Source organism: Apus apus, chromosome 3 (assembly GCF_020740795.1).
Source record: "Apus apus isolate bApuApu2 chromosome 3, bApuApu2.pri.cur, whole genome shotgun sequence".
Lineage (NCBI taxonomy): Eukaryota > Metazoa > Chordata > Aves > Apodiformes > Apodidae > Apus > Apus apus.
Genome location: NC_067284.1, coordinates 104,914,055 through 104,928,730, shown reverse-complemented (window position 1 = coordinate 104,928,730; position 14,676 = coordinate 104,914,055). Strand labels below are relative to the sequence as shown.

Genomic DNA, 14,676 nt, shown 5'->3' with positions numbered 1-14,676 from the left:
CTCCAGCGAAGGACACTCCACAACCTCTCTGGGCAGCCTGTTCCAGTGCTTTGTGACTCTCACAGTAAAGAAGTTTTTTCTCATGTGTACATGGAACCTCCTGTGTTCCAGTTTGAACCCATTGCCCCTTGTCCTATCATTGGTCATCACTGAAAAAAGCCTGGCTCTGTCCTCCAGACACTTGCCCTTAACATACTTGTAAACGTTGATGAGGTCGCCCCTCAGTCTGCTCTTTTCCAATCTAAAGAGACCCAGCTCCCTCAGCCTTTCCTCATAAGGAAGATGTTCCACTCCCTTAATCATTTTTGTGGCTCTGTGCTGGACTCTCTCAAGCAGTTCCCTGTCCTTCTTGAACTGAGGGGCCCAGAACTGGACACAATACTCCAGATGCGGCCTCATCAAGGCAGAATACAGGGGGAGGAGAATCTCTCTTGACCTACTAACCACACCTTTTCTAATGCACCCCAGGACGCCACTGGCCTTCTTGGCCACAAGGGCACACTGCTGGCTCATGGTTATCCTCCTGTTCACCAGGACCCCCGGGTCCCTTTCTGCTACACTGCTCTCCAGCAGGTCAGTCCCCAACCTGTTCTGGTACATGGGGTTGCTCGTCCCCAGATGCAAGACTTGCCCTTGTTGAATTTCCTCTCCCAGGATGAAAGATAATGCTTCCGTTTAGCACTGTTTTCAGTGTGGGGTCTTCCTCGGGTTATTTTTCTTCTAGTATCTTTACATCTGCCTGATATTAGGAAGGGAGGCTATAGCATTGCCTGGTTTTGCATGTGCAGACAAGGCTCAGTTGGCTTCCAGCTACATGAGCTGGGAACAGTGCCAATGCCTAGTTCTCCAAGAGGATGCAGTATGAGGAAGTCTTGTACATTAGACCTCACGTGCCTGGACTTCTCTAAGGCATTTGATTTTTGTGCCCTATCAGGAATACAACAGAACAGATATAAGCAGATAAAAATGGTAGAGAAAAAAAGTGGCTGAAGGCAAGAAATACTGGGTAACTTTGGCAAAGGAATTATGGTCTCTGGGTTATTAGTAGAGTTTCTCAAGCATCCGTTGAAAACCTAATCTTCCTCATCATTTTATTTAATTGCAATGACACAAAAAGTAATAGGGCACTGAGGAAATCTTGCAGGGCTGGGAAGCATAATTGAAAAGAGAGAGGATGCAGAAGAAGGATCTGGTGGTGGGAAAGCTGGAGTGACAGAGATGGGATCTAGCTAGGTTCTAGAGAGCAAGTTCTGTAAGGAGAGGCTAAAGTAACTGGGATTGTTTAGTTTGGAGAAGAAGAGGCTGAGGGAAGACCTCATTGCTCTCTACAGCTACCTGAAGGGAGGTTGTGGTGAGGTGGTTGTTGACCTCTTCTCCCAAGTAAATAACAACAGGACTAGAGGAAATGGCCCAAAGCTGCACCCAGGGAGGATAAGATTGGATATTAGGAATGATTTATTTACCAAAAGAGTTGTCAGGCACTGGAACAGGCTTCCCAGGGAGGTGGTGGAATCACCATTCCTGGAGGTATTCAGGAAACATGTAAGTGTGGCAATTCAGGACATGCTGTAGTGGGCATGGTAAGTGTTGTGTTGTTGTTTGTTTGGTGGTATTTTGTTGTGTGTTGTTTTTTTTTCTCATGGGTGGACAGCTGGACTCAGATCTTAGAGGTCTTTTCTAACCATAGTGATTCTGTAATTCTGTGGGATGAGATGCAGTTCAAGAAAGTTGGAGGTCAAACTTGGAAGGGGTTTTGCTGCAGACCATGAGATCACTAAATGAAAACAGCAGAGGAGGAAAAGTTCTTAGTGTCTTAATCTATACTATGAGTAAGCCACTGGTGAATGCAGCCATGAAAAAGCATTTTTTTCAGGATAACTTTTTTAGAGATGGAAGTATTAATGCAGCAGCCGGACAAGGCTTTGTTAAGACTTCAGCTGAAATAATCCCCATCTTCAAGAAGATGAGCTGTGGAAATATGTGCAAAAGAGCATCAGTCTTTTGTTTGAAGGATAGGTATGGGCATAAATGACCTCTGTAAATCTGCGAGAGAAGGAAAATAACCTTTTAAGAAATAGGAACATTGATTTGAGCAAAGAACAAGAATATGAGAAGTAGCCTTCTGAGGCAGGAAGCTGAGAATTTTCCCTCAGGACTGAGATTCTGGAGTAGCTTTCCAAAGTTATCAAAGAGGAAGAGAAGCTAAATATGAATATAGTGAAGCTTGATTTGACTTATGAATGTGATTATGATCCAGCACTCTGTAGTAACTGAGACACAGTTTCAGCAACCTGAAGATCCTTTATTTAGGTCTTTGTTACAGTGATTAAGTGATGGCTGTAGCTGAACTATGAGAAGAGGGACGTGATACTGATGAAGAAAACAAAACATGGCTATGGGAAGTATCTTCTTAATATTCCCCCAGGCTTTCTGTATCACTCATAGAAGCATTATTAGAGGCAAAACTCCTGTCTTTTCTCTGTGCACATCTCCTTCCTCACTGATTTCAGATGCAAGGTTCATGGTGCCATCACCATAGCATCATATCTAAAATGAGCAGGTTTATTATTAGGGGATGGCATGAGTTTTCAGCCTAGCAGGTCTTCTCCTAAGGAAGACAGGCCTGGAAAATGTCGGCTTGGTGTGCTTATTTGCCTGAACTTGACTATCATTTCTTCTCTCAACAGCAGCAGCCTCCATCCAGCTGTCATCTGGTTGTCAGTTATTATGTTCCAGTGGGATAGCTGTTTTCTTGCTGACTGGCTCATGTTATCTGAGACTTGTCTGTGGTGATTACAGATTTTTACACCTCCAGTGCAAAATCCAAAAGCTATTACTTCCATTTAAATTGGTTTCAGGGCCATTGTGTGACTCTGTAACAGAATAATGAACAAAGCCAGATTTCTAAATACATTTGTGGCCTGTTCCCAACATGGCTTCACTGAGGACAGCAACTTCCTTCCCATTCCTCTGTTGTTGCCCCAGGACCTTTCCTCCAGCCTGCTGCCATGAGTCCTCCATCCTTTACATCCTGCGTTTCAGGCTCTATTTCCACAATCCTTTCAGATTCAGCTTGTGCCCTGGATGGCAGCTTGTTCTGATCTCTCTGCATACTGCTAACTTGCAGTTTGGTGTCAGCATGCAGGTTTTGTATCAATGCCACCAGAAAAAGACTGGACTATCTGTGCCCTTCCCTGTTCCCTAGTACCACATTTGGAGGAAACATAAAGGATTCAATGTCTTTGTAGTCTATCACATGCTCAGGGGTTGAGATTGGGACTGTTGCTGTTTATCATCTTTGTTGGTGATGTGGGTGGTGGGATTGAGTGTACCACCAGCAGGGTTGCTGATGACAACAAGCTGTGTGGTGCAGTCAACATGGTGCAGAGAAGGGAGGTCATCCAAAGGGACCTGGACAGGCTGGAGAGGTTGGCCTGTGCAAACCACATGAAGTTCGACAAGGACAAGTGCAAGGGCCATCAAGATGATCAAAGGCCTGGAGCACCTCTGCCATGAAGACAGGCTGAGAGAGTTGGGGTTGTTCAGCCTGGAGAAGAGAAGGCTCCAAGAAGACCTTAGAGCACCTTCCAGTACTTGAAAGGGGCCTACAGGAAAACTGGGGAGGGGCTTTTAATCAGAGAAGATAGTGCTAGGAAAAGGGGTAATGGTTTTAAACTGAGAGAGAGGAGATTGAGATGAGATCTGAGGAAGAAATTCTTCACTATAAGGGTGATGAGGAACTGGAATGGGTTGCTCAGGGAGGTTGTTGATGCCCCATCCCTGGAGGTTTTTAAGGCCAGGTTGGATGAGGTTTTGTGCAACCTGATCTAGTGGTAGGTTCCCTGCTCATGGCAGGGGGTTAGAACTAGATGGTTAAGGTCCTTTCTAACCCAAGCCACTCTGTGCTCAAAATAATAATTTTAATGAGTTGGATGAGCATGGGAGAGATGTCACTGGCAAACCACTGTGGAAGTCTTTCTGCTTTAGGAAACCAGGTTAAATATGTTTTTAAGAGAAAAGAGATGCTGTTGCTGATGGCTGTTTGGAGAATATATCTCCCAGGATGTTTTGTACCTATCAGAGATGCTTAATACTCTGTATATCCTGAATGTTTGTGAACCTCATTATCACCGAAGTGCTTTGGTGTGTGAGAAGGTGTGAAATGACAGGAGTGGTGCTGTGCACCCTGAGACTTTTCCTTTTGTGCATCTTGGTGTTTTATGTGAATGTTATTTTCACTGTTCTGATGTGGAGGTGTAGGTATGAAGAAATAAAATACCTTACTCAACCGAGATCATGTAATAAATCAGAGCTGAGAACAGATTAAAGGTCTTTAGACTTTCACTGCTTCTATCAACTGCTTCACAAGTGTCCTAAATAATGCAAAATGTTTGAAAAATCAAAGATTAAATAGGCTCTGTTGAAGCTTCTGGCAAATTGCACATTAACTTTAATAAGGTCAGGATTTAATCCCCTGTTTCCCTGAATTTGTTTAGCGTTTTAACAAGTCCTAAAATCACTAGTAAAATGCTGTCTTGTGGGTATTGAAAATAGGCAGTTAGTGTGTACACTCATGATGCACACAGGGTGTTTATTTAAATACTCTGCCGTAATCTGAAGGGGGAGTGGAAAACCTGTTTCTTGCTTTCTCTTTCTTAAAAAGGTTATTTTCCACATTCATATTTTAATTTAGTTTGCTCCCTAGTAGGCAGATGAGAGAGGCTCAAGTTACTGTATGTTATTATCTATCTCTTATTTGCAGTACTTCATTTACTGTTTCACAGCTGACTCTGGGTTTAGCTAAAGACCTGGTACTGGGAGATATCAGGATGTTTTATCTATGTCCCTGCAGGGAAAATACATACAGCCTGACTTTTTGGAGTTGTTCCATAATTAGAAGAAAGGCATTTATTTAGATTATCACTGTAGATCTAACATACCCTGATGAAAATGCTGCTCTCCTCTAAGTGTGTCCTTTAGTCACAATGTGAAGGGCTCATTTCCTCTAACCGAAGCTCTTTCAAGAACATTGTGTTGGCTCTGCAGTGTCTTATTTACTCAAAGAAATCCACTGAATAAATGAATGGGTTAACTAATGGTGTTTTGCCTCAATGTTTTGGCACTTGAGTGTAAAAGCCAAGGAAATTTTCATAGACTCTTTGTCTTTATAGGAAAAACAGCAGGGAAAACAGGGAAAGTAAGTAAAACAGAGCCTCTGTTATGCTGGAGAAAGTTGTACTATAATTGGAGTGCAATGTTGAAACGGGAGTAGAATCCTGGGGTTTTGAAGCCCTTAGTTTTGTTCTTAACTTGAAGGAAATGTCCTTTTTTTCTTTGCCCCTCTTGCCAGTGTCTCAAACTTCTACAAGGCTGAAGCAGCACAAGGATCAGGTTTTTAGGACCCTTTAAGACCTTCATCTTTTATCCAGCTACTGCCAAAAATAGTAATTGTTAATGGAGGCCATGGTGTGACTGGAAGTCCTGAAGGATCTGAATAGACCAATTAATACATTTTACAGAGGTCATCAGACAGCTGCTAGGTGGTGATGGCTTTCAATCACTGCTGAACCCAGATAGATTAAGCTAATTACATTACCAATTCCCCAAACCATCCTATTCTCTGTATGGGTTTTTTTTGTGATATTCTATTCTGTATTCTGTTGAATGCTTGCAAAGATAACAGAAAAGGAGGAGTAGTCGCCAAGGAATGTTTGAGCCCCATTCTGAGACCAACCTGTTGTACAGTGTACAGAGTGTCTTTTACATTTGTGTAGTCCTTATTTCCCTGTGGAATATATGATGGATTTTTGATTAAATAGTGGTGCACTTGGGCAGTGCTTTTATCAGAGGTGCCAGGGTGGAGTTGGAGCAAGGAGAGGGAGAAGGAGCCTTTGACATCACCATATAGTGCAGCATCAGATAGATGAGCGTGGAGTGGCATGTGCCAGTAATCTGCATGTTTCTTTTTCAGCTTGATCTGGATGCATAAATCCTATTTTCTGTAAGGGATGGTATCCTGCTTTCCTAATTTTGAGATGGACAAACTGTCCTGGAAGGCAGGGGAGAGGCCAAGCCTGGTCTTGCTTCAATTTCCATTTTAGTACCTCCCTTGGAGTATTGAAGAAAGGAATTCTGCCGGTTTCAGACTCATGATTTACATTCCCATAGAAAGGCCTTAAACTCTCTGTCTGGGTTTTGCTGCAAATCATTTTCTAACAGAACTTTTTCACTTGTAAGCGTACCAATATAAAATTACTGTAATTATGATTAATTTTCCCCAATGGGCATTCAACTCAGAGACTGCAGAAATATGTGGTTTTGTTCCCAATTACTGGTCTCCAGCAAAACATACCATGGAGGACATCTGACCTGGACTCCCAGGCTTGGCTGAGTGATCCTTCTTTTTTTTTTCTTTTTTGTCCCCAGACTTGTAAGTGAAGAACTGAGAGCAAAATTATAGCCTATTTCTCAGTATTGTAAAAACCTACTTTTGTCTTCAGTCCTTTTATTAAAAGAAAATCTGTGCTTTTCCCTTCACTTTTTCTCCTGCTTTTAGTTGTGTTTTGCTGGTGTTACTTCTTATTCAACCAAAGACTTGAAATTAAATGTAATTCAGGTCAGTTCTGTGATCTGCTATTTGGAATCTTGGTCTAGGTGACTGTAATTGTACTTAGTCGTGTATTGTCTGCAAATGCAGTTGGTTGAGGTTTTTGTTTTTCCTTTTATATGCAGAGATATCCCAATGCCACTAGTCAGCTCTGGAGTGGAGCACGGAAACTTGAGAGAACTTGCTTTGGCCAGGATGAAAGATCTTGGGACACAGGTAAAAATATTTTTCAATTGATATTGAGGGAGAGCTGCTCGGTGACTTTACATAAAGTAGCAAAGAGGAAAATAATGATCAGAAGACACAATAAGAGCCAGATTTACTGCAGAACTAAAACGATCTGCAAAGATATTTCAAATAAATGTTAATGAGTATAAAGCACCTCAGTGATCCTTCTGAAAAGCTGCTTTTGTTTGGTTGATTTTTAGTTTAGCACTTTCACCTCCTTCTTGAAGGTACTTGGTAACTAGTTTTTGATGTTCCGTTTTTTAAACAGAATGAAACCCTTAAATCAGAGAAAAGGCAGGAAGGTTTCTTTTTCATTTATGCTATTAGATATTCTCCTTCCTTTCTTTTTCCCACGCATGCACTTAAGTGACTGAACAATTGGAAGAAAAACTCTTAGTCTGAGGCCAGAGAAATCTTACAAGAGAGATTTCAGCACAAACAAATGAGACTTGTTATTCTTTATATTTCTAAGGTCACAAAGAAGTACAAGTGGGCGTGGGGAGAAGGAGGGGGAGGGAGGAATTGTGTTTGTATTTGAAGTCAGAAGGAGGTACATACACCCAGTCTTGCTTTTTCTCTGAAGGTCTCTGCGGCAGTTGGCATTCACAGTGCCCCCCATGGTCTGCTCTGACACTGCTCACTGAACCTCCCTCCAAAACCTGGTTGTCAGCCACAGTTTGCAGATCCTCCGCTAAAGCGATGTTCAAGTTCTGCCTTTCTTGAGACATCCAACTTCTTGAGCAAAACACACAAACCTTCTGCTCCTTGAGACAGTTCCCAAGGGCTTTCATTGCTTTGGTGTCCTGGGGTTCAGGCTGGGGCAAGCCCTCACCACAGTTGTTCCATGTGTCTGTATTGTGATTTAGTGCTCCCTCTTTCTAGCTCACCTTTTCCTAAAGAGGTTTGAAGGCATTACTGCATCCAGCAATAGTAAAGTCTTGGGCTGCTGCATGTGTGCCTGTAGTCCCACATCAGCTTGTGCTGCTGACCTATATTTTTGGTATTTAACATGCATTGTTCTCTAGACTACATCAAGCTCCTTACTGCCTTTGCTATCTCTCTTGGATGTTGCAGTGCCAAAGATCAGAAAAGAAACTCCAGACTGTCTTCCTTCCAGCTGGACTTTCCATACCACTTAATCCTTCCTAAGCTGCTGCCCTGGACTTTCTCTTTAAATCGTTCCTTCTGGTCTCTCTCCAGTAACAAGCCAGGATTTGGCAGAGAACTTTGCCAGCCACAGAAGCTTCCATCCTTCCTACAGACTTTTCACTTCCAAACCAGACAGGGGAGACAACCTCCATGGTGCAGCTTGTCTATTGAGCTTTTTAGGGCTAGTAATGAACTCTTCCCTGGGTTTGATACTAAAACCACATCATTTGATCCGAACCTGATCAAGACCAGCAGGGATAGCTGATCCATGGGAGTCAGGGTTGAGCTGAACCATTAGAGGGCTTGTCAGGCTGGCAGTAATCACTTTTAGAAGAACCAAATCTGTAAATATCTCAGCTGTGCAGATGATTATAGATTTTAATTTAGTGAGGCAGAAACACTGCAGCTGGTGAAAGGAGAAACTGAACAGTCTGCTGCAATATAGATTGAAATTTAAGGTACTGTTGTGTTTTTCTTGTGTCACAGGAGAAAACTGTAGCTGTTTGTTACTCTTGTCTCTTAGCTTGGAAAAGGAGAGGAAAAGGCCAAGAAAAGGATTTGCAGGGATCTTACATATTTGCAGGGTGAATGGTAAAGATCAGACAGCTCACCAGCTCTGGCAGTTGGGGCATCCATCTTTGAGGAGTGCCTTTGTGAGGAGTGTGTTTGAGGGATGGGGATCCATAGTGCCAACAATGCCACTTGTGTCTGTGGTTGTTGGAAATAAATTATTCTTGAGGAGCCTGGTTGGAAGGACCAGATCCTGGCCATTGTAATTGCCAGCCACAGAGGTGCAAATGGAGATATGCAGTTGGGACACAGAATTTTAAAGCAACATTCCAGGATATCTTATCTATCATCAGTTCTGGGATTCTTGATGAAGAGAGGATATTGCTCTGCCTTTTACAGTGCTGTTTCTGTAGCTGGGAAATTATAAAGCTGGGAAAAACTTCTTCACAGAAAGGAACTGGAACAGGCTGCCTAGAGAAGTGGTTGAATCACCATCCCTGAACGTGTTCAGAAATCATATAGATATGGTGCTTAGGGCCATGGTTTAGCAGTGGGCTGGTAGAACTGGGCTAGAAGAGTTAGACTAAAGGTTGGACTGGATGATCTTACAGGTCTTTTCCAACCTGAATAATTCTATGATTCTGAGAAGAGTTTGCCTACTCTAAAATTCTCATATGGCCATGAATCCTAGTTTTACCATAGTCCACTCCAAGAAACAAACACAAGCCACCATTTTTTTCTGATATTTGAAGTATTGTTGCTTTATATTGATACTGGAATTTAAAGCATTCAGAGGAGGACAGGGCATGAGATAGAGCTGTGCTTGTTCTGGATACTCTTGAGTTTCTGTGAGAATTGGATTTTCACACATTCTTTCCCTGTTTAGATGTTCGGCTTTTGAAAATACAGGGCGGTGTTGTTGCTCTTACAGCAATTTTGGCCCACTGGTGGAGGTTATCTTCTCTCCCTCCAAGCAGCAGTAGTGGAATGGAATGAGCATTTGCAACTCAACTGCTTTGGGAAAAACTACTGTGGCTGCACTTTGCTGACAAAATTTGGATTAAGCTTAGCATTGGCCTTTCTAATAGATCCACTGAGACATGAATGCACATTGTCTTCCATAGTAGGAGCACTTATATACACTCTTTGTGTGAGTGTATATATATATATGTGTGTGTATATATGTATATAAATATCTCACAACTGTCTGCTTGTGGGTGCCAAATTACTGAAATTCTGTTGACTTTGTGGAGAAACTCAAAAGTTTATGCAAGTTGTAACCAATTTCTGAAGCGCTGAGCTTGGAACCTCGTCTCCTTTTCTGTCTGACTTCTAAAGGAGGGGGAATTTCTTTTGGCTGTTTTGGCTTTCTCTGTTTCTGGTCACTAGCCTCAGTAACACTCTGGATGCCAGATCTGTGTAAGCTTTACTTTCTGATACTTCCGTAGGACTTTGAAAACAGCGTGGCCAGCAGGTCAAGGGAGGTGATTCTCCCCCTGTACTCCGCTCTTGTGAAACCTCACCTGGAGAACTCTGTGTAGTTCTGGAGGCCCAACACAGGAAGGAGATGGAGCTGTACCTGAAGGGGCCACAGGAAGCTGGAAAGGGACTTTTTGCAAGGGCATGGAATGATAGGATATGGGGTAATGGTTTTGAACTGAAAGAGGGTAGATGTAGGTTAGATATAAGGAAGAAATGCTTTGCTGTGAGGGTGGTGAGACACTGGCACAGGTTGCCCAGGAAGGTTGTGGCTGCCTCATCCCTGGAAGTGTTCAAGGCCAGGTTGGATGGGGCTTGGAGCAACCTGGTCTAGTGGGAGGCGTCCCTGCCCATAGGAGGAGGTTGGGATTAGATGGTCTTAAGGTCCCTTCCCAGCCAAACCATTCTATGATTCTATGAAAAGCAAGAAAAGAGTTGCTGAGATTAAAAAACTGGCTATTTAGGAACTCTGGTGCCTTAGGGTAGATTTTTCCAATGTTAGACCTTCCCAATGTGGGTTAGAAATAGATTGTGCTGGTCTTTTTTCCTCAGTATTCTTTCATGTGTTGACTTTGCTTCCAGACCCTGCTGTTTGTGAATCAAAGTGTATGTTTCCTTGTGAGCCATAGTGGTTGCTTAGTGAATTGATTTTTGCCAGCATGTCTTTCCATTTAGCACTAAGACCTCTTTCTGAGGTATATTAGGGATGGATCAGTGAGCATTTTTATTTTGAAGTCTCTCCATTTGAAATTCATCCTTGCAACTTTGTGCTATTTCAGTTTAGTTCTGAACCCAATAGGTGGCTGGAAATCTGTATACTTCAGAGCTTAGTGTTTTTTTTCCCCATGTAATTTCTCTCCCCCCCCTTTCTTTCCCTAGTGTCGTGATGTAAGGACCAGAGAGGTTGGCATCCAAGAAATCCACCATAAAGTGAGACCATATCAGGTAAGATACGTTTTTTGTTTTTTGTTTTTGTTTTTTTTTTTTTGGAAGCTTGTTTCAGACACAATTTGTTATCTGTGTTTGGTGTGGAGGCGTTGGGACCCATTTGTTGCACATCCAAACCTGTGGTTTGCCTTTGTAGCTGAATCCAATTTTCCATTTATTTTCATAGCAGCTTTGGGTGTCTTTTGTTTGAGCACAGTCACATGTTGAAATTTATGGACCACCATGTTCAATAAACTGACTACAGCCAGCAGTTATTTTAGTGTTTGCACCACTACAACAAAATAAGCAGCTCTTTTCTACTGCTTCTTAGCCTTCCTTATTCTCTCTTCTCATCACGAATTTGGATGTCAAAAATGCTAAAACCACAGCGAGGGCATGCTGAACAGGAGTGAATGTTTAGCAAGATGAATTTACAGCCTTTTTTGTGAATGTCCATGTTTGTAAAGGCAAACAGTATACCTATAAATACATTTCTGCACATTTATGTATGTATTTATAGGTCAGCAGATCCATTTAGCATATGACACATGTGCTTTTCCCTCCTAAAATAGCACACTAAAAGATTGCTCTGCTTATTCTACGGAAAGGAAAATATTCACTGCTTAACATTTAGGACACTAATCCTCCAGTTCACTGTACTTACAGGGCAGTATCAATGCTTCTGGAAAGTTGTCCGGAGGTCCATGGCCATGTATGGCACCCAAGGAGATGAGCTGTCTTAAGATCACAGAGGGTTGGATCCATCTAAGTATACATCTGTGCTGTGGCTAATAAATCATATCCTGGAATTATTCTCTTCCTTTGTCAATGTTAAAGAAGGACTGATGATTGTAGGGCTAAGGAAGGACTGAATGATTGTACAGTTTCTCCATCATATATCTTTTTGACTTTCAAACAAGAATTCTTTGTGCCAGGCAGAACATATTGCCACCTCCAGGTAGAAAGCTGAATCTGAATGACAATTCTATACCTCTCTCATGGGCAATGGGCATGGAGCCACAGAGCCGCTAAAGTGGGGTTGAGTTTTCTGTGTCAGCACAGAGGTTCCTAACAAAGATCATTTTAGTTGTGCTTTGGAAGCTCCACTGATGATTTAGGCTTCTAAGAGGCTCTGAGTTTGGTGCCAGAAGTTAAGTAGCATGAATATTTTCCCAAGTTTAGCATCTGAAAGGTGTTCTTACTTTGCAAATCGGAGATTACTAGGAGCCATAGTCTGTTTATGTTCTGCTACTGTGTGAATTCAGATGGAGTGCAATACTTCCCATCTTGCCTAGCAGAAATCCAGTATGGAGATTTATATCTCAAATAAATAATTTTGTTCTTACTAGATTTCTGCAAGAACTGAGGCTGTGCAGACTCGTTTGTACAGAGGCCATGCAGCCTTTGTGCTCTGCTCCTGTTACCAAATCTGTGGTCACTTCACAAATTATCTTCCAAAGACGTCTGTTGTCAGCAGTGCTAATCTAATTTAAATTGTAGATTTCTTGAGTAGTTAGCAAATAGCTTATCACAGGGCTTTCAAAGCAACGTTATGTTGAAAATTCCCTTTGTTAAACTCTTCTATCTGAGTGACAGGACGATGTCATTATGTAGTCTTAGCAAAATTTATCATGACAGCAAGCAAGAGAAATCTTAAGATGGTATCATTTTTCATGTGCTTTAGACTAATGACAAGGTATGATGTTTTCTTGGCTTCATAAGTAAACAGCGCATCCTCTTGATAAGGGAGGCTATCATGTCAGATCTAAAATAAATTAATCACTTGCTGTAATTTGTTACACTTTATGCAACTTCTTGCTGTTAAGGATCGGTAGGCTGTGGGGTTTTTTTATAATGGCAATGGTGTGTCTGCTTTTGAAAGTGTGGGGGGTTTTCTGAATCAATTCGAAGTAGATTGCTTGCCTGTAGCTGGTTATTTCCAGAGCTGTCTCTAAGCTGCCTTTTCAATTAGTGGCATTTCTCCATAGCAGCAGAAGTTATTTGTTTGCTCTCAGAATGGTTAAGGCTGCATAGTGCTACGTAATAGCCTTAAAAATGCTCCATTGAGTTGTTGCTGTGAAGAGATGCTGGATTGACAGTTTCTTGAAAGGTGAGGGACAATGACAGCTCTGTTATGGGTATACACCTATATTAGTGTTAAAGCAGAAAGTGTAAGGCATAGAAGCTGCTGCTTCTGGAAAGTGGGGGGTTTTATATCAAGTTAATGATCTCAGTATAAAGCCTTAGTAGGAATAAGACAGATTTTTAAAGTGGGAGGAGCTGTTTTAGGTCAGGAGTGTAATCTGCAACTGGGTTTGCTCCTTCTTTGTCAAGGTTAGTTTAAAACAGACTGTGCTGGACATTGAATAGGATTGCCTGTGGACATGGTGATCCACCCTGATGAGGGTTATTCTTACCCAGCACATGGGATGGTTTGTGGATGAGGGGCTGAGGCTGGGGAGTGCAGCATACTGCCACACATAGCTATGCACCAGCCAACCAGGAGGTGATTCAGGCTGCCTTTTGCCACATTTATACCAATATCTCAGAAGGAAAAGGCTTTGTACAGCCTGTGAGTCCTTGAAAACCCTTGGAGGGAATTTATGTGTCCTAGAACATCCTGGTCCTAGGAAATCATCTGTGCTCAGGGATATGGGGAGAACAAAGTTCTCAATCCAGTAGTGACTTTTCTGAACAGATCAGCTTATCTGGTAAATGCTTATGATGCTATCAAAATGCATGCAATAAGTAAAGCCTCCTGGTGAAGGTTCCTGTAGTCTTGCTTCATCTCTCTCTGCATATGGCTTTAAGACTGGATGGGGCCATCTAGTTCCTGCTGGAGAACAAACAATGGAGCCATGTTTGCTACTTGTTTTGTTTTGCCCTCAGGAGAAACCAGGAGTTCTGCAATCTTACAATTTTGAACTCTTAGTATAGCAGTGTTTAATAATATTTTCAGCTTCTTTTGTACATTGGCAGTAAGCTTTAACCTAATTGCTTTTCCACCTATAAAATTAACTGCAGAATCTGAGTATTTTAAAGATCTCATGCTACTTTTTTTTTTTTTTTTTTTTTTTTTTTTTATCCCCACTGTATGTTTCCATTTTACTAGTGGTGTTATGTGCCTGATGGTAGATCTGGATCAGTGTGTGTCAGCCATCCTGACACACAATCTGGAGTGGAGTTGTGCTCTTGGAGAATTTGACATATTGGCAGACATCTGCTGAACAACCCCAACTCTCTCAGCCCATCCCCAGAGCAGAGGTGCTCCAGCCCTTGCATCATCTCCGTGGCCAACTCGGGAGTGTTGGGTGATGAGGAGCTCTCCATGAGCCTGCAAGGTGTGCTGGCAGCCCAGAAACCAACTGTGTCCTGGGTTGCATCCCCAGCAGTGTGACCAGCAGGACCAGGGAGGGGATTGTCCTCCTCTGCTCTGCTGTGGTGAGACCCTCCTGCAGTGCTGGGTTCCCCAACAAAAGAATGACATGGAGCTGTTGGAGTGAGTCCACAGGAGGCCACGGAGTAAGCTGGTCTAATGGGCCTAGTGTCCTTGCCCATGGCAGGGATTTGGAACTAGATGTTCTTTAAGATCCCAAACCATTCTGTGATTCTATGACTCCAGCTATACCATGTGAATTCAAAACACAAATAGAGAGTGACTCACTGTGTCACCAAAGACGTGACATTATCATCATCAGCTACAGGTTGCAACAAATTAACTCTGCTACATACAGACACAGATACCGTTGAGTGAGATTTGATCAGGTCCTATGTTG

General features: G+C 42.4%; 1 protein-coding gene across 1 annotated transcript in view; it reads left to right on the top strand.

The window, feature by feature from the left end:
* Positions 1 to 14,676, top strand: part of ELP3 (elongator acetyltransferase complex subunit 3) — a 96,052-nt gene that overhangs the window by 53,004 nt on the left and 28,372 nt on the right. Inside the window, exons 11-12 of the mRNA XM_051613570.1 lie at positions 6,733 to 6,823; positions 10,853 to 10,918. Coding sequence (XP_051469530.1) covers positions 6,733 to 6,823; positions 10,853 to 10,918 — 157 coding nt within the window. The remainder of the gene's footprint in view (positions 1 to 6,732; positions 6,824 to 10,852; positions 10,919 to 14,676) is intronic.